Source organism: Scyliorhinus canicula, chromosome 5 (genome assembly GCF_902713615.1).
Source record: "Scyliorhinus canicula chromosome 5, sScyCan1.1, whole genome shotgun sequence".
NCBI classification, from domain to species: Eukaryota; Metazoa; Chordata; class Chondrichthyes; order Carcharhiniformes; family Scyliorhinidae; genus Scyliorhinus; species Scyliorhinus canicula.
Genome location: NC_052150.1, coordinates 9,979,891 through 9,998,875, shown reverse-complemented (window position 1 = coordinate 9,998,875; position 18,985 = coordinate 9,979,891). Strand labels below are relative to the sequence as shown.

The 18,985-nt window shown below is 48.5% G+C and overlaps 1 protein-coding gene across 3 annotated transcripts in view; it reads right to left on the bottom strand.

Annotated features, from left to right (window-relative positions):
* The window catches only part of nek11 (NIMA-related kinase 11), a 336,506-nt gene that overhangs the window by 204,943 nt on the left and 112,578 nt on the right, over window positions 1-18,985 (bottom strand). For all 3 annotated transcript variants that reach the window (XM_038796561.1, XM_038796563.1, XM_038796564.1), the window contains one exon: window positions 2,967-3,085. In XM_038796561.1, the coding sequence (XP_038652489.1) occupies window positions 2,967-3,085 (119 nt within the window). The remainder of the gene's footprint in view (window positions 1-2,966; window positions 3,086-18,985) is intronic.

The following is an 18,985-nucleotide window of genomic DNA, read 5'->3' as shown; positions in this document are numbered from 1 at the left end:
AGCTACTCCCAGGAGAGTGCTGCTCCCAGGAGAGAGCTGCTCCCAGGAGAGAGCTGCTCCCGGAGAGAGCTGCTCCCAGGAGAGGGCTGCTCCCAGGACAGTGCTGCTCCCAGGAGAGAGCTGCTCCCAGGAGAGAGCTGCTCCCAGGAGAGTGCTGCTCCCAGGAGAGAGCTGCTCCCAGGAGAGAGCTGCTCCGAGGAGAGTGCTGCTCCCAGTACAGTGCTGCTCCCAGGAGAGGGATGCTCCCAGGACAGAGCTGCTCCCAGGAGTGAGCTACTCCCAGGAGAGAGCTGCTCCCAGGAGAGGGATGCTCCTAGCAGAGAGCTGCTCCCAGCAGAGAGCTACTCCCAGGAAAATGCTGCTCCCAGCAGGGAGCTGCTCCCAGGAAACTGCTGCTCCCAGGAAGAGCTGCTCCCAGGAGGGTGCTGCAACTGGGAGAGTGCTGCAACTGGGAGAGTGCTGCAACTGGGAGAGTGCTGCAACTAGGAGAGAGCTGTTCCCAGGAGAGAGCTGCTCCCAGGACAGTGCTGCTCCCAGGAGAGAGCTGCTCCCAGGAGAGAGCTGCTCCCAGGAGAGAGCTGCTCCCAGGACAGTGCTGCTCCCAGGAGAGAGCTGCTCCCAGGAGAGAGCTGCTCCCAGGACATGCTGCTCCCAGGAGAGAGCTGCTCCCAGGACAGTGCTGTTCCCAGGAGAGAGCTTCTCCCAGGAGAGAGCTGCTCCCAGGAGAGAGCTGCTCCCAGGAGAGAGCTGCTCCCAGAAGAGAGCTGCTCCCAGGAGAGTACTGCATCTAGGTGAGTGCGGCTCCCAGGAGTTTGTTACTCCCAGGAGATCATTGCTCCCAGTTGAGAGCTGCTCCCAGGAGAGAGCTGCTCCCAGGAGAGAGCTGCTCCCAGGAGAGAGCTGCTCCCAGGACAGTGCTGCTCCCAGGAGAGAGCTGCTCCCAGGAGAGAGCTGCTCCCAGGAGAGAGCTGCTCCCAGGACAGTGCTGCTCCCAGGAGAGAGCTGCTCCCAGGAGAGAGCTGCTCCCAGTACAGTGCTGCTCCCAGGAGAGAGCTGCTCCCAGGAGAGAGCTGCTCCCAGGAGAGAGCTGCTCCCAGAAGAGAGCTGCTCCCAGGAGAGAGCTGCTCCCAGGAGAGAGCTGCTCCCAGGAGAGAGCTGCTCCCAGGAGAGAGCTGCTCCCAGGAGAGTGCTGGTCCCAGGAGTTTGTTACTCCCAGGAGAGCATTGCTCCCAGTTGAGAGCTGCTCCCAGGACAGTGCTGCTCCCAGGAGAGAGCTGCTCCCAGGACAGTGCTGCTCCCAGGAGAGAGCTGCTCCCAGGAGAGTGCTGCTCCCAGGAGAGAGCTGCTCCGAGGACAGTGCTGCTCCCAGGAGAGAGCTGCTCCCAGGAGAGAGCTGCTCCCAGGACAGAGCTGCTCCCAGGAGAGTGCTGCATCTAGGAGAGTGCGGCTCCCAGGAGTGTGTTACTCCCAGGAGAGTATTGCTCCCAGTTGAGAGCTGCTCCACGCGTGTGCCACACATTTGAAGGTGTTGCCTCTCAGATGAGATATGAAACCGAGGCCCCATTTACTCAGGTGGGAGAACCAACCGTGTGCCACTATTTTGAAGACAGCAATGCTTATATCCTGGGGCCTGGCCATATTTATCCCTCAGCCATCATCAGTAACAGGACAGATTACCTGGTCATTATCACATTACTGTGGGCATTTTGCTGTGCGCAAATTGCTTTCCATGTTTCCTATATTACAGCCATGACTATACTTCAAAGGTACAAAATTGGTCACAAAGTGCTTTGGGGCAACTAAGTTCATGAAAGGTGCTATATTCTTTTCCATTCACCTCAATATGATTAAAGGCTGAGTAAGGGTTTGACCAGGATGGCACAGTGGCACAGTGGTTAGCACTGCTGCCTCACAACACCAGAGACCCGAGTTCGATTCCGGCCTTGGGTGACTGTCTGTGTGGAGTTTGCACGTTCTCCCCGTGTCTGCGTTATTTTCATAGAAAATAGGAGGAGGCCATTCGGCCCTTCGATCCTGCTCCGCCATTCATTATGATCATGTCTGATCATCCAACTCAATAGCCTAATCCCGCTTTCCCCCCATATCCTTTGATCCCCCCCCCCCCCCCCCCCCCCCCCCCCCCGCCCCGTGCTATATCTAACTGCTTCTTGAAAACATACAATGTTTCAGCCTCAACTACATCCTGTGGTAATGAATTCCACAGCCAACCACTCTCTGACTGAAGAAATTTCTCCCCATCTCTGTCCGGAATGGTTTACCCCGTATCCTCAAACTGTGACCCCAGGTTCTGGACACCCCCCACCATCGGGCTTCTGAGATTCTTCCCACAGTCCAAAGATGTGCAGATTAAGTGGATTGGCCATGCTCAATGCATGGGGTTACAGGGATAGGGTGGGGGAGTGGGCCTAGGCAGGGTGCTCTTTCGGAGGGTCAGTGCAGACTCGATGGGCCAAATGGCCTCCTTCTGCACTGTAGGGATTCTATAAATTCTATGAATATGTAGAAGAGCAAACACAGCATTGAAGGAGGTCTGAATACCGAATAATGTCGCTCTTTGGCCCCAGTACTTGAGCAGATAACACATTTATCTGAGATTTTGCTCAGCTATTTTAGTGGTGCCTTAGTTAATTTGTTTAACATAAATAAGTCACATGCTTCAGCTAAAAACTCTAGAGGCAAAGGCATAAAGTGTTCAGAATCCCCAGCATGATTTCAGGAGGCCTTGGATATTTTCCATAAGTATAAAAAGATATATGAAATGGTAATTTAGGCAGATTGAACCTATTAACAGTTCTTAATCCTGCGCACATAGTTATGAAGTACACTTTGTTATAACGCTGTCACTACAACATTGCACAAAACAAAAATTTATTATTTGTGATTAACATCGTGATGTATTAATTACTGCAAAGTTGCTTCAGAAGGAAGGCCAGTAGGATGTATACCTCTCGTGCATGTACTGGGCTCCCAGCAGTAACTGAATAAACCATTCAATGACCTGGCCTTCCGCAAACGTCCAATCAGCTCTTCGATACTCTTCAATTCTACATTGCAAATCTCCACCCTGAGAACAGTTAAAAAGAAAAGCAGAACCTCAAGTTAAGCTTGCACATCGACTGAATACTTCGCCTAGAGGAAAACACTGCTGGAACTCTGCAATAGAAACAGAAAATGCTGGAAATACTCAGCGGGTTAGGCAGCGTCTGTGGAGAGAGAGAGAGAGAGAGAGAGAGAGAGACGGAGATTATGGGCAGGATTCCCGCCCCCCCCAGCCACGCCTTTATTGACGGCGCGCTGTTCGCCGGCAGAGGGGTTCTCTCTTCCCCGCCGCTTGGCAACGGGATTTCCCATTGAAGACACTCCAAGCCGCCGGGAAACCCGGGTGGGGTGTTCTGCTGGCGGGATTGATGAATCCCAACGGGTGGAGAATTCCGGCTAACATTTGAGGTCAGAATGAAAGGTCCTTTGATGGTGCTTTTCAATTGGATGATTTTACAATACTTAACAGAAGGTCGAAAGAGTGCCATCTTTAGCCGTATTATGTCAAGGTGGCTTTTCGTTGCTATTTTAATATTTAGAGCATGTTTAACTTGTAAACACCCAAGTGGGTTTTAAATGAGAATTGCTCATCGGCATGAGTCATTAGAGCTACTCTGCGGGATCTTCTGTGGGCGAGATCCTCCACTTCACTGGCAACTTGGGATGACCAGAATGTGAAACTCCATTGGCCGGCTGTGGGAACCCAGGAGTCCCGCTGTCAGCAGGGGCTCGCTGCGTCGGAAAATGAGGGGGGAGAATCCCATCCATTATCGTTACACTGTGAATTTTTGAGAAAACGTTGGATTCATTATGTGAAAAACATTTCAAAATAATAATCACAAAGTAACGTGTTTGGCCCTTATTTTGCTATATTTTTATAGATCATAGGTCATAGAATTTAGAGTGCAGAAAGCGGCCATTCGGCCCACTGAGTCTGCACTGGCTCTTGGAAAGAGCATCCTATTTAAACCCACACCTCCACCCCATCCCCGTAAACCCACCTAACCAAAGGGCAATTTAACATGGCCGATCCACCTAACCGGCTCGCCTTTGGACTGCGAGGGGAAACCGGAGCCCCCCGGAGGAAACCCACGCAGACACGGGGAGAACGTGCAGACTCCGCACAGACAGCGACCCAAGCCGGGAATCGAACCTGAGACCCTGGATCTGTGAAGCAACCGTGCTAACCACTGTGCTACCGTGCCACCATCTCTTATTTCAGAGATGTTTGGCAATGAGGGTTTCCCTTGGTGCTAATTTGTCTTCCTCCCCCCCACCACCCCACCGGCCCTCTAACCCACCTTCCTTCTGAGCTGCAATCTTTGCTGGATGGTGGAACTGTGGGCACAGGAGGCCACGACTATAAGAGACCATCTCTGAAGCACGTGGCAGAGACATTTATTTCTAATTTATTCTTTCATGGGTATGGGTTTCGCCGGAAGGCCAGCAGTCATTGCCCATCCCTAATTGCCTTTGAACGGAGTGACTCATTTGGCCATTTGAGAGGGCAGTAAAGAGTCAACCACGTTAATGTGGATCGAAGTCAGATGTAGGCCGGAGCAGGTAAGGATGGCAGATTTCCTTCCCTAAACAGCATGCTTCTTTCGTGAGCACATGGGCATCAATGGGCATTTGTTGCCCGTCCTTAACTGCCATTGGGCTGAGTGGCATACACGGCCATTTCAGAGGGCAATTATCTGGAGTCAGATGTAGATCAGACCAGGTAAGGATGGCCGATTTCCTATTCTAAAGGACATTAGCGAACCAGTTGGGTTTTCAACATCAGAAAATGGTCATTTCATGGGGTGGTATTTTCTCATTTTCTTTGTCTAAGTGTGGACTCGGGTGGGAAAAGCGGAGTGTGGCCCGCCCACTGCCCCGCCAGCTTTTCCTGCCATAGCTGTCAACACTCGGACAAGAAAAAGTGGAAGATACGGATCGCACCGCGTCACACTGGTGTGGCGAGCTCATTTGGCAACCTCAGCTCCTGAGAGATCGTGGGGGGGGGGGGGCGTTTTTAAAGGGCCCACCAATGTGAAGATGATAACAATAGAAAGGAGGAACCCCACCACCACCACAGAACCCCCCCATGGAATTGCCCCCACCACTACCACCACGGAATCCCTCCCCCCCCCTCCCCCCATGGATCCAGAATACTCAGCAGATCCCTCATGAACCACCACCGGCACTACCCCTTGGCAGTACCTCCTGGTAACGCCGCTGTTGGGGTGGGGGGTGGGGGGAGGAAATGACTTGCCTACACGGAGGGATGTTACAGCGGGGAGGTCCACTAATTATATTAAAATGTATTCAGACGGTGTTCTGGTCATTGCATGGTTTTGAACCCCGTTATGTCACTGGCGGGGGGGGGGGGGGGGGGTGGGGGGGGGGACACACGACAATTGAGCGTTAAAACCCCGACAGCCTAAAAACCGTTTTGGCACTTCCCAAGAGTGAAACCGATGCTCCCTCCCTGTGGCGCCATGCGTCTGACTGGACCTGTTCTGCTGAGGGGTAGTGAGGTTGCTGTGGGGTATCGTGAGCCAAGTTCAAAACTCTCGTTCCCATGCAAGCGTAGGCTCCTACTAAATTTCTAAGATATTCTCAAGTAATATCAGAGACAACTAATACCCGTCAGAGTAAAAGGTCAACGTGGAAAGCTGACAGCTAAATATAGTAAGTGGATTCACAGTTAAAATGGAAATTTCACATCGAAACCCAACATTGACATTTAAGTCACTAGAGGATGCCAGTTTGGATGATGGAGTTAAAAGTGTTACAGTGCTTTTATGACTTCCACAATCCAAAACTTTGTACCTTCATTAGAGGGAATATCATTCCTCTTAGGAGCCATCAATCAACATGGTTATGAACTGGTCAGAGGTGTATGGGAATCTCGAGTCAAGTCAAAGACACTGAAAGGAAGAGTATGTCTTGATTATCTCAAGGAAACATTGCAAGCTTAGTGTAGAAGATTTACAAGATAGCATTATTTCATCCAGTTCCTCGAGAGAACGTAACGGCACTGGGCTCGGTGACCATTTCATCAAACGTATGCTCAATCACCATCAAGGCAAACAGTGAGTGATTGGAGTGATAGCTGGGAACCCCCTGGGGCCGGTGATCGGATACAGGAAAACATTGTCTTATCACATGGCTTCAGTGATGTCATCTTGTGGGTGGAGCTGAGCTCTGGGCTGTGAGGTTTGTTTTACTTTCGCTTTCAGTTTTGGCTGCTGTGGACTCAGACAGAGAAAAGAAGTCTTTTGGCCTGTCTCTCTCTATTTTCATTTTAAATATTTGTTCCAGTAAAAATCACCTTGATAGTGGCTGTAGATATCGTTTGCTTTCCGGAAGGGTTAAAACCTGCTGGTGAGATGGGGTCAGAATCTTAGGGAAAGCCAGTCTTATTCAAGTGAGAATGCAGAGTGCTGGGCCACGCCCTTGAAAAGGGGTTTTGGTTAATGGGATTTTGTTTTTGAATTAGAACAGTTAAGGGGGAATTCATTAAGTGTTATACATAGATTACTGTAGCTGTGGGGCATCTTTATGTTTGTAATTGATATATATATATATATATATATAAATCAAAGTTCTTAGAATAAAGCTTGTTTTGAATAAAGTGTCTAGGAAGTCTGTTGGATCACACCTGAAGTGAAGGTTCTTGTGCTCATCCTAGCCAAATTCAACATAAAGGTTGTAGGTCAGGTGGACTCCATAGTATACTTTGGAGCTTCTAAGCCCTGGCCCATAAAAACAGAATGAAAAAACTTGGGGGTCAGCCTCAGGAAAGGTTGTCCTGTGCAGGATGAGAAAAGTTGGGTTTGGCTATTCTGTGGACCCCACAGCCAAAAAACATATTGGGTGACATTATTTTGATCAGATTTGTGGTTGGTGAACCTAGCAGTAACAGGTTGAGAAAGCCAAACCCAAAATACTGTGAACACTGGAAAGCTGAAATAAAAAAAGAGAAAAAGCAGGAACTACTCAACAGATATGGCAGCACTTGTAGTGAGAGAGACAGAGTTGACATTTAACATCTGAGGCATGCCCCCAAAAAGGTCATTGCCCCTTACGAACCCCCCCCTGCCCAGCCTTCTGAACCCGCACCTTCCACCCCCCCCCGCCCCCCCCCCCCCCCCCCCCCCCGCCTCACCTCCGCCGCTCCGAGATCCCACCCCAGACATCCCTGGACTCCTCAGCATTGTGGGACTGCCTGTCGACTGTAATGGTATGTACATTGACTGGGATGTAAAGAGTTACCAAGTTAATGATAATGCTTCTTACCACTAGAGGGAACCACAGAACAGTCATATATATCATGTGACTTGGGAGATTCTGGGAGTCACAAGTTAGGAGAGAGCTGGATAAGATAGTGAGTATGAGAGAGAGAGAGCAGTTGTACTTGAGAAAGTCTGCTAGTTCGAGATAGAACATAGAACATACAGTGCAGAAGGAGGCCATTCGGCCCATCGAGTCTGCACTGACCCACTTAAGCCCTCACTTCCACCCTATCCCCGTAACCTAATAACTCCTCCTAATCTTTTTGGACACTAAGGGCAATTTATCATGGCCAATCCACCTAACCTGCACGTCTTTGGACTGTGGGAGGTAACCGGAGCACCCGGAGGAAACCCGCGCAGACACGGGGAGGACGTGCAGATTCCGCACAGGCAGTGACCCAGCGGGGAATCGAAACTGGGACCCTGGCGCTGTGAAGCCACTGTGCTATCCACTTGTGCTACCGTGCTGCCCTATGATGGCATAGTTTAATAGAGAAAGCCACTTTAGGAATGTGAGCGAATCTTAGTTAGTAGTGTAATAAATTTAAAGTTTTGTTTGTTAACAAAGCTTTGTGTTCTTCATTCAAAATTACGCATCCAAGCCATCCAAGTTAGAGAACACAACATCGTCCATCTGCTGGGATGACAATTCTGCTGGGTCTCTAAGGTGGGACTTCCAACTGACAGCGGGGCAAAGTCTCAACTTACAGCAATTAACGCTGCCTCCAACATTAAATTGCTGAAGGACAGCCATCAAGATCGATGAATGACTCCTGATTTGAGAACCAAGGGGGGATGGGGAAAGGGGACGCCTGTAAAATCCAGTCTCGTTGCTCTCTGACAATAGGTGTGCCTTTTTAGACAGACAGAATATCACGAAACGTGGGGTGATTGTGGTTACCCCAATAGTTAGAATGTTTGCAACTCTAATTGTGACTAGTTTTGCCCAACCCTGGAGACAAAAGTGCATTAAGAAATACAACACAAACTTACACCATTACCCAAGTAAAACATGCCCAGGTGCTTCACGAGGGCGATGTCAAAAAGGGTCTACCTGAGACAAGATGGTCTAGCAGCTCTCCACTGGAGTTCTTTTGCGCTAGATCAAAGGCATGGCCATCCACTGTCAATCATTGCCCTTCCTTCCCCCACTTTCCACTGTCTATGGTCCCCAGGTTATGAAAATGGAGGCATTTTATTCTTCCAGTTAAAGAGACAACATGGTGATGATATGAAGATCGGAATAGAAGGAGCAACATTTTAATGATAAAATGTTAAATGTTCAGGGACAGGAAGGCAGATGGAATGTTGGTGTTTATTACAAGGGGAATGGAACACAGATGTTGGGATGTCTAGCTGCAGTTGTACAGGGTATTGGTGAGGCCACATCTGAAGTGCGACTCAACTGATTCCTGGGGTGAAGGGGTTGTCCTATGAGGAAAGGTTGGTCAGGTTGGGTCTGTATTCACTGGGGTTAAGAATTATGAGAGGGTGTGGTTTAACTAAAGACAAATTTTGTTTGGGTGGAGATCTCCCACTCCGCCCAGTGCCTCGGTATTGGCTGAGTGACCTCATGTTATTTCTGCTTTTGAAGAAGGTCAAGTTCACCGCCAGGGGATTGGTGGAGATGTTCTGCCTAATAGGGCTACCATTTCTTTCCCTTTGTAAGGAAGTGGTCATTGTCAGCTGTTACGGGGTTTAGGTTAGTTTTTGTGCGAAAGTTAATTAGATTTTGTGTATGTTTTTTTTCTCTTTTATTCTTTTTCTCTTCTATTGTGCATATCTGTTTGATTATTTTGCATTGTTTTGATAAAAAAATTTCAATAAAAATACATATTTTTTTTAAATGGGGCAACGGTTTCACTTATTCCTGAAACAATTTACGACCAGAGTCTGAGATATCTGTCACTCAGACACTCCAACGTCACCCTCAGGACACACACAGACCAGCCGGTGCCCTTATTAAAGGGATTTGTAATGGTGAAAATACAATTGCGGGACCAGGCCACGGAGCTGCCCCTCCACATTGTCAAAGGAAATTACCTATCTGGACGTTCATGGCTAGCAGCACTAAAATTGAACTGGAAACCGCTGTGAACAAATTGGTCGACTCTGAAATTAATCTGCAAGGCAACCAAAGTACCACAGTGTTTTCCAAGACAACCTTGGATAAATTAAAGGAGTCCAGGTTAAACTCAAATTGAAACCAGACGGACAACCCAAAAGTCTGAGGGTGCGTGCTTTTCCATCCAAGAGTAGAAACCGATGGGGCTGTTAGACACTGGCCTGCACGAACCACTGATAAGTGATTGGGCAACAGACTTATCAGTGATAGGCAACATGGTTTTGTGCAGGGAAGTTCATGTCTTACAAACCTAATAGAATTCTTTGAGGAAGTGACAAAGTTAATTGATGAGGGAAGGGCTGTAGATGTCGTATAAGGCATTAAGGTGGACAAGTCCCCAGGACAGGATGGGATCTATCCCAGGTTATTGAGGAAAGCGAGGGAAGAAATAGCTGGGGCCTTAACAGATATCTTTGCAGCATCCTTGAGCATGGGTGAGGTCCCGGAGCACTGGAGAATTGCTAATGTTGTTCCTTTGTTTAAGAAGGATAGCAGGGATAATCCAGGGAATTATAGACCTGTGAGCTTGATGTAAGTGGTAGGCAAACTGTTGGAGAAGATACTGAGGGACAGGATCTATTCACATTTGGAAGGAAATAGACTTATCAGTGACAGGCAGCATGGTTTTGTGCAGGAGAGGTCATGTCTTACAAACCTAATAGAATTCTTTGAGAAAGTGACAAAGTTAATTGATGAGGGAAGGGCTGTAGGTGTCATATACATGGACTTCAGTAAAGCATTTGATAAAGTTTCCCATGGCAGGTTGATGGAAAAAGTGAAGTCGTATGGGGCTCAGGGTGTACTAGCTAGATGGATAAAGAACTGGCTGGGCAACAGGAGACAGAGAGTAGTGGTGGAAGGGAGTATCTCAAAATGGAGAAGGGTGACTAGTGGTGTTCCACAGGGATCCGTGCTCGGAGCACTGTTATTTGTGATATACATAAATGACCTGGAGGAAGGTATAGGTGGTCTGATTAGCAAGTTTGCAGATGATACTAAGGTTGGTGGAGTTGCAGAGAGCGAGGAGGACTGTCAGAGAATACAGCAAAATATAGATAGATTGGAGAGTTGGGCAGAGAAATGGCAGATGGAGTTCAATCCCGGCAAATGCGAGGTGATGCATTTTGGAAGATCTAATTCAAGAGCGGACTATATGGTCAATGGAAGGGTCCTGGGGAAAATTGATGTACAGAGAGATCTGGGAGTTCAGGTCCATTGTACCCTGAAGGTGGCAACGCAGGTTGATAGAGTGGTCAAGAAGGCATACAGCATGCTTGCCTTCATCGGACGAGGTATTGAGTACAAGAGTCGGCTGGTCATGTTATAGTTGTATAGGACTTTGGTTAGGCCACATTTGGAATACTGCGTGCAGTTCTGGTCGCCACATTACCAGAAGGATGTGGATGCCTTGGAGAGGGTGCAGATGAGGTTCACCAGGATGTTGCCTGGTATGAAGGGTGCGAGCTATGAAGAAAGGTTGAGTAGATTAGGATTGTTTTTGTTGGAAACACGGAGATTGAGGGGGGACCTGATTGAGGTCTACAAAATTATGAGAGGTATGGACAGGGTGGATAGCAACAAGCTTTTTCCAAGATTGGGGGTGTCAATTACAAGGGGTCACGATTTCAAGGTGAGAGGGGCAAAGTTTAAGGGAGATGTGCGTGGAAAGTTTTTTACGCAGAGGGTGGTGGGTGCCTGGAACGCTTTGTTAGCGGAGGTGGTAGAGGCGGGCACGATAGCATCATTTAAGATGCATCTAGACAGATATATGAATGGGCAGGGAATAGAGGGAAGTAGACCTTGGAAAATAGGGGACAGGTTTCGATGAGTATCTGGATCGGCACAGGCTGGGAGGGCCAAAGGGCCTGTTCCTGTGCTGTAATTTTCTTTGTTCTTTGTGCCTGTTTTAAAACATGACGGATCAACCCAAATCTGCGGTGACTTCCAAAGTTGCTTTTAATCCAGTTCTATGTGCAGATAAATACCCATTGGCCTTGACCGAAGATCTATTCAGTGGCCTGGCCGGTGGGCAAAAAAATCCAAAAGGTGGATCTGTCGCAGGCCTATCTGCAGATGGGAGCGGCTGCTGAATCCCAACACCTTCTGACCATAATGACTCATCGGGGTTTGTTTCACTATGAAAGGCTCCCCTTTGGGTTCGCGTCATCTCCTGCATTACTTCAGAGGTCAATGGACCAAATCCTAAGTGAACACAAAGGGGTACAATGCTACCTCGATGATATCTTGATCACCGGCTCCACTGAGGAAAAGCATCTGAAGAACCTTGAGGGGACCTTAAAAGGTCTTCAAGCACTAGCTTACAAATAAAAAAGGAAAAGTGTAACCTCTTCCAGAACTCGATAGAAAATGGAGGCAACCATGGAGGCTTCGGCCTACTAATTTGTCCCAATTAAAGTCTTTCCTGGGTCTCGTGAATTATTAGGACAAACTTATTGCAAGTTTGGCGACCGTTTTAAAGCCATTACACAAACTTCTCTGTAAAGGTCAATCTTGGAAATGGGACTCAGACTGCGATCGAGCACAGCTCAGTCAAACAGGCACTTCAGAGGTCGGATGTCTTCGACCCCCAAGTTGCCCCTGCAACTGGTGAGTGATGCCTCATCCCATGGAATTGATGCAGTGCTGTCGCACACCCTAGCCAATGGAGAGGAGAGGCTCTCTAACCAGTGCAGACACGAGATGCACACAACTAGAGAAGGAGGCCCTCAACGTCATTTTCAGTGTGAGGGAAATGTTATCACGACTTGTATGGCCTCCACTTCGCGCTGCTGAATGATCATCGTCCACTCACACCCATCTTTGGCCCATACTCCGGAGTGCCCTCCATGGTGGACAGTAGGCTTCAGAGGTGGGCCCTACTCCTCTCTGCACACTCGAACGATATCAGGTACAGGCAGTCGGAGCGATACGCAAAGGCAGATGCATTCCCCAGGCTGTCCCTGCCCTCAACTTGTGACACTGATAAAGATTATATAAAATTATTATAAAGTGAAGCGCAATTCAGTCATGGGCCGAAGATTCTCTACTTCTCCCAATCTGAAAGTGTGACGGTAATGACAGTACAATTGAAGATTGATACCTGAAATGACCCCATTCCGAGCCAGGTGATGGACCTGGTCCTGGAAAGCAGGACCAATAGGGACCATCCGCAATTGAAGCCATATATATGTCACGGCGGTGGGAGTTCTCACTCAGAATGGCTGCTTACTGTGTGCGATGCAGGTGCTCATTCCTCTGAACTTAAGATACAAGGTGCTGAAGCAATCGCACTAGGCCCATCCAGGGGTGTTGAGGATGAAGAAGCTCATCGGGAGCTGTATTTGGTGGCGAGTTTGGAAGCTAAGATTGAGGAAAAAAACCAGTTTGTGCCAAGCAGGCGTCAAAATCAGGACCGCTCCGCCACTGTCGTCGTTACACCCCTGGGAATGGTGGCAACGTGTCCACATTGAGTTTGCCCGCCCCCTCGAGGTTCAAATGCTGCTGGTGGTGGTTGATGCCCATTCCAAGTGGCTGGAGGTGGCGGTAATGAAGTCCACGTCAGCTGACTGGACTATCGAGAAACTAGATTAAATGGTCGCGAGGTTCGGAAGCCGTGAACCGATTGTTAGCGAAAATGGCTCTCAGTTCTTCGCGCAGGAATTCACAGACTACATGGAACAGAATGGCATTGGGCACATTATGTCGCCGCCTTATTGTCCCTCGGCCAATGGTCTTGCGCAAAGATTTGAGCAAACATTGAAGCACTTATTGAAGGTTTCACAGGGGGAGAGATCACTCTTTTGACACTTCAATAGCTTCCTGCTCATGTACCAAAACACATCATGTCGCTGCCCAGAACTCACCGGTGTACATCCTGCTAAAAAAGCTACGAACCACATTTGACTCTTACTACCTGAGGAAACTCACGAGTTTTAGCCCAGATGTGTAGAAGAGAAACAAACTCCTCAAGGCACACGTTCTGAGAAGGTGAGAACGTCCTGGCCCGGAGCCACGGTGGTGAAGTGGGTACCCGCCCAAGGTACTAGCCCAGACATGTCCCATATCCTACACAGTCCAGACTAGGGATGGAGATCATGTGGCGACAACCGGTTGACCAGCTGTTAGAAGCCCACCCCCCCCCCCCACAAAGTGTCGGAACCACCCATCACCGCAGGGCCTCAAGAAGAGGCCTCGACCTTACTACCTGTAGTCAGCACATCGACCCCGGAGCGAGCCACCGTAGCCACTGAGGATCCACCCTGCGGAAGAGACTATCCGTACGCCTCCGAGGGGCGGACCCTCTTCACCTGAAGTGGAGAATAATGGTGTACCAGATGGATAATAATAATCTAACCTGTTTTAGTTACAGCAATCCACAAGTGGTATGTTCCTTGGTTGTGACTGCAACCTGGTAAACGGCTCAGTACAGACGAAAATCACAATGCCAGTTCTTCGGGACCTTCAGCTCATTTTGTGATCTGGCACCAGTAACTTTCATTCCAGACTCTCGCCTGGCAAGCTTACCAACGTGGGTGGGGATGGTGAGTGGGTTAGAGTTGCTTTAAGATGCATCTGACTAGTCTGTCGAGCAGCATCTGTCTCAGTGATTTGTTTTTGGCTGGCATTATGTTTTCTCTGCTTAATGACTGTTGCAAATGTCAAGGGGCACAATTTACAGCATTATCTTTGCTGCTTATTCCATCCAATTGCTTTGAAGGCTATTTGCCTTGTCAAGTGATTTGTTTGGAGATTTCTTTAGATTACAAGCTCCATGTTCATCTGAAACAAATAACAGTGCCCTATCAAGCTGGTTTGTTACTTACTTACACCTTGCTGACATTAGCAACCAGCACCAAAACTACTGGCTACTTGGCGTCATTTTCAAATTTTCAGCCCCCCCCCCCCGGTTTCTATAGTGTTCAATGTTTAATTGATCTGTGTTTGATTATGTCAGTTTGTTCTCTGACCTAACTTCATTTGTGCTTACTTGCTTGAGCCTGCAGGCAAAGCTAATAATAATCTTTTATTAGTGTCACAAGTAGACTTACATTATCACTGTGAAGAAGTTACTGTGAAAACGCCCTCGTCGCCACACTCCGGTGCCTGTTCGGGTACATGGGGGGGAGAATTCAGAATGTCCAATTCACCTAACCTGCACGTCTCTTGGGACGTGTGAAAGGAAACCGGAGCACCCGGAGGAAACCCACGCAGACACGGGGGAGAAAGTGCAGACTCCGCACGGACAGTGACCCAAGCCGGGAATCGAACCTGGGAACCCTGGAGCTATGAAGCAACAGTGCTAACCCACTGGGTATCGTGCCACCAGAGAGCTAAGTAACTGACAACAGACAGAGGATTTCATAGGCTGAGAGCCGGTATGCAGAAATCTTATAAGCAAAGAGATATTTTACAGCACTGTAAATAAACCTGTTGTAGACTTAGAAATAGTGACACCACTACATTGGTCTTAAATAAATCATTTAAGATAGGCAGAAAATCAGTGAACACACCAGTTTCAAAACATTGGGGGAACTAAGCACATTTTCAGATCTCAGGTTGCCATCATTCTGGACACTGATAAGTCAGAAGTAAATTCAGTGGAATGTTTTTTTTAAAATGGCAGCTACAGAATGGTCATGGGGAGCATTTAGTGATTGGGGATTGGAAAATAGATATGTGGGGGTTGAAGGGCCCTAATTGTTTTGACTACATACCCACTAATCCTAAATTTACCAACCGGAGGCTGGATTCTCCCCTACCCGGCTGAACTTTGAAAAGAGACACAAAGTTAAGTGTCCAGTGACCAAACGGTGACGTAGAGGGAGAAACCAAACGCGGAAATAAACACCCACGGGGAAAGCCGCCCATGGACGGTATTTGGGTTATGTTCTGTTCAATGTGGACGAAGGCTGATCATGTACCTCAGAAGCAAAACACTAGTTAGATCTCAGCTGGAGTATTGGGTACAGTTCTGGGTACCACGATCGGGAGGGAGTGCAGAAGAGGTTTACAAGAATGATTCCTGGGCTGAGAAACTTCAGTTATGAGGCTAGATCGGAGAGGTTGGGACTGTTCTCCTTGGAGAGAAGAAGTCTAAGAGGAGAGATTTGAAAGAGAAGTTCAAAATCACGAGGGGGGCTGGACAGAGTAGATAGGGAAAAACTGTTGTCATTGTAAATGAAGGTCAAGAACGAGGGGGCACAGGTTTAAAACGATTTGCAAAAGAAGGAAATGTGATGTGAGAAAACAATTTTCACACAGCGAGTGATTGGGGTGTGGAATGCACTGTCTGGGAGTGTGGCGGAGTCAGGTTCAAGCGAGGAGGTCAAGAGGGAATTTGATGATTATTTGAGCAGATTAGAGCCTCTGGGCAGTAGGGGAGCACAGTGGTTAGCACAGTTGCTTCACAGCTCCAGGGTCACTGTCTGTGCGGCGTCTGTACGTTCTCCCCCGTGTCTGTGTGGGTTTCCTCCGGGTGCTCCGGTTTCCTCCCACAGTCCAAAGATGTGCAGGTTAGGTGGTTTGGCCATGAAACATTGCCCTTAGTGTCCAAAAAGGTTAGGTGGGGTTACTGGGTTAAGGGGATAGGGTCGAGGCATGGGCTTAAGTCGGGTGCTCTTTGCAAGGGCCGGTGCAGACTCGATGGGCTGAATGGCCTCCTTCTGCACTGTAAATTCTATGATGTCAGCAGCATGATGGGAGGTGTCCAAGGTGCGGCTCAGTCAGGGACAGCCATGGCTGAACATCTCAATAGCATGTCCCAGTTGCTGGGGGAGGTGACCCAGTACCAGGTGGACCCTGGTTGGGGGAGAGGGGTGGGGGGGGGGGGGGGGGGGGGGAGAGAAGGGGATGACGGTTGAGGCCACGTCATATGTGAAACGGGTGAGGATGAGGGCCTCTCTGGCCCTCCGGGCTTGCTGGTCAATCGCCTCCATCCACCGGCTGGTCCTGCGAGTCCTCCCCGGCTCGTTCTCCAGCCCCTCCTGGTCCGGTGCCTCCTCATCCTCCTCCTCCATCTCCAGCACATCGCCCCGCTGCTGTGCCAGGTTGTGGAGGACACAGCAGAACACCGTAAAACAGGCGACTGCGTGTAATATCTGTAAAGAATTGGGAGAGGGTGTGACACTGACAACCAGCGGTGTCTTCCACCCGAGACCTTCCATTCCCCCATTGCCCCCCACCACATCCCTGCCAGTCGACATGCCCTGACCACACCCCCCAGGATGCCGCAGGGTTTCCTGCCGTTTGGAACCCACACCCTGTACCCCAGACACCCACCTGTAATGTTAGCTGGAGTGGGGGTTGGTCGCCTCGGCAGGGCACATCCCCACCCTCCGGTCGCTGAAATGACCCCGGTGCTGGGTCCCAGCCCCTGGGTGTTCGGATGTTGGCTGCTGCAGGTGTGGTGTTGCCCCCCCCGCAGTGTCCAGGCATCAAGGTGTGATTGGGAAGCTAGGCAATGACTCCCACATGCGACATGGCCCGCCCACCCACGGGAATCCACTTGGGTTGTGCGAGGTGCTCACTTAACTGCAATTGACAATTCCCAATGAGCAATAGCCTTCAGCCGCACGGCCAGAGGCCTCCGCGGTCAGTGAGAGTTACGGGTGGTCGGTGGGGCAGGCGGGCTAGGGTTGCCCCCGGAACGGGATAGCTGGTGTATAATTAAAATTTGCTCAGAAGCGGAAAACTCCAAATGGGGATTTTCTAACCGCTTGAGTATTTTTCTCGGAGTGTGGCTTACATAAAGCTCGTTCATAATGACCTAGTTATTGGACAGTATGTTACTATACTGTATGGTGACATCGTGGCAATGTCACGGCAACTGGTGGAATTTGAATTCAGTGAATATATCCGGAATATAAAGCCAACTCTCAGTAATGGTAAAAACCCATCTGGTTCACCATCGTCCTTCGGGGGGGGGGGAGGGAGACATCAGCCATCCTTCCCCAGTCTGGCCTACGTATGGCCCCAGATCCACAGCAACGTGGGTGATTCTCAATTACCCTCCGAAAGGGCCGAGTAAGCCATTCAGTTCAAGGGCAATTAGGGATCCTCATCCCATGAAAGAATAAAAGAGAAAGCTTGTAAAACACTTTGAGAAGTCACCGAGGTGATACAGAAATGCAAGTCTTGTTTCTTTATTTTAATGTTTGCGCATTCATAAACAAATAAAATAAACTAATTTTTAAAAAACCTGTATTTATATCACGACTTGGACTGCCTGGCCTGTTCCCGCTCTCATTTCTTCTGTTGGTAGACGGGATTATTAAGAGGAACCAAGCTAACTTTCAATCTTATTTTCTCATTGAACTCCGCATGTTGTAACTCTGCTTCTGATATTATGCCCAAGGCACATGAGATGCAATTAAATGTTATCACACCAGATTCACAACAAAGTTAGCTTCTACCAAAAAGCAACTCAAGGTTTCTTGCAAAATATGATTTAGAGTTGTTTTTTTTATAAAATGCGGTATAATATTCCATTAATATATCACCTCGCAGGGCACAAATCCCCAACTTTGGATCTTAGGTACTTTTAGTTCAAACACTGAAGATGATAGATTCATGAATATTGTTAAATATATTTCTATAGTAATGTCAATTTTGGTGCTGGAGGCATATTTGCCGGATGATAAATGACTTGGCCGCTATTCCAGATATAAATGTTAAACTAGAATGAATATTCCAAATTTCCACACAGAATTTCACTGCAGCTTTGTTGCACGATAGTTCAAACAAAATGGAACTTATCAGTTCTTCATCATTGTCAAGGTGAAAAAATAACGATCTTCTTTAAAATAAAATTCTTCATCACAACAAGTCCAATGACAATGTGGACAATGTACCAGACCAAAAATAATTACATCTCAGTCATAGACTCAGTACAGCACAGGATGGCCATTTGGCCCTTCATGTCTAACAAGGAAGAATATATTTAATATGCAGATACACCTGTCCATGACAGTATCAGTAGGAGTTATCCACCGCACAGTCCTTGTTGAGCCAAAGTCCTGATGTACCATCAATTGGATGCGAGACACGATGAAGATCCAAACTGTGGCTTTAATCAGCTAGTTGTTAGCCCGGTGGTCGACTACAGAGAAAAGCCGACCGCCGGGAAACCTGGGTACTTATACCCCGCCTCGGAGGAGGGGTCTACTAGCCTCTCGACCAATTGGTGAGCAGTCACATGACTAGTCCCAGCCAATCATACGTGAGGCACATGACCAGCCAGAGCCAATGGGAAACCAATGCTCTGCACCAATGGCAGTGCTCTCACTCATATCACCACAAGTCCCGTCTTCTCATTGAGGATATCCTCCATAATGTTGTGTGGCACCATCATTGTGCTAAATGGCTTTGAACAGATGTTCGAGCTCAAGATTGGGCATCCATGAGGCGCTGTGGGCCATCAACAGCAGCAGAATTGTACTCAACCGCAATCTGGCCCAACATATCCCCAACTCGACCATTACAAGAAACAAGGGGATCAACCCTGGTTCAATGAAAAAGG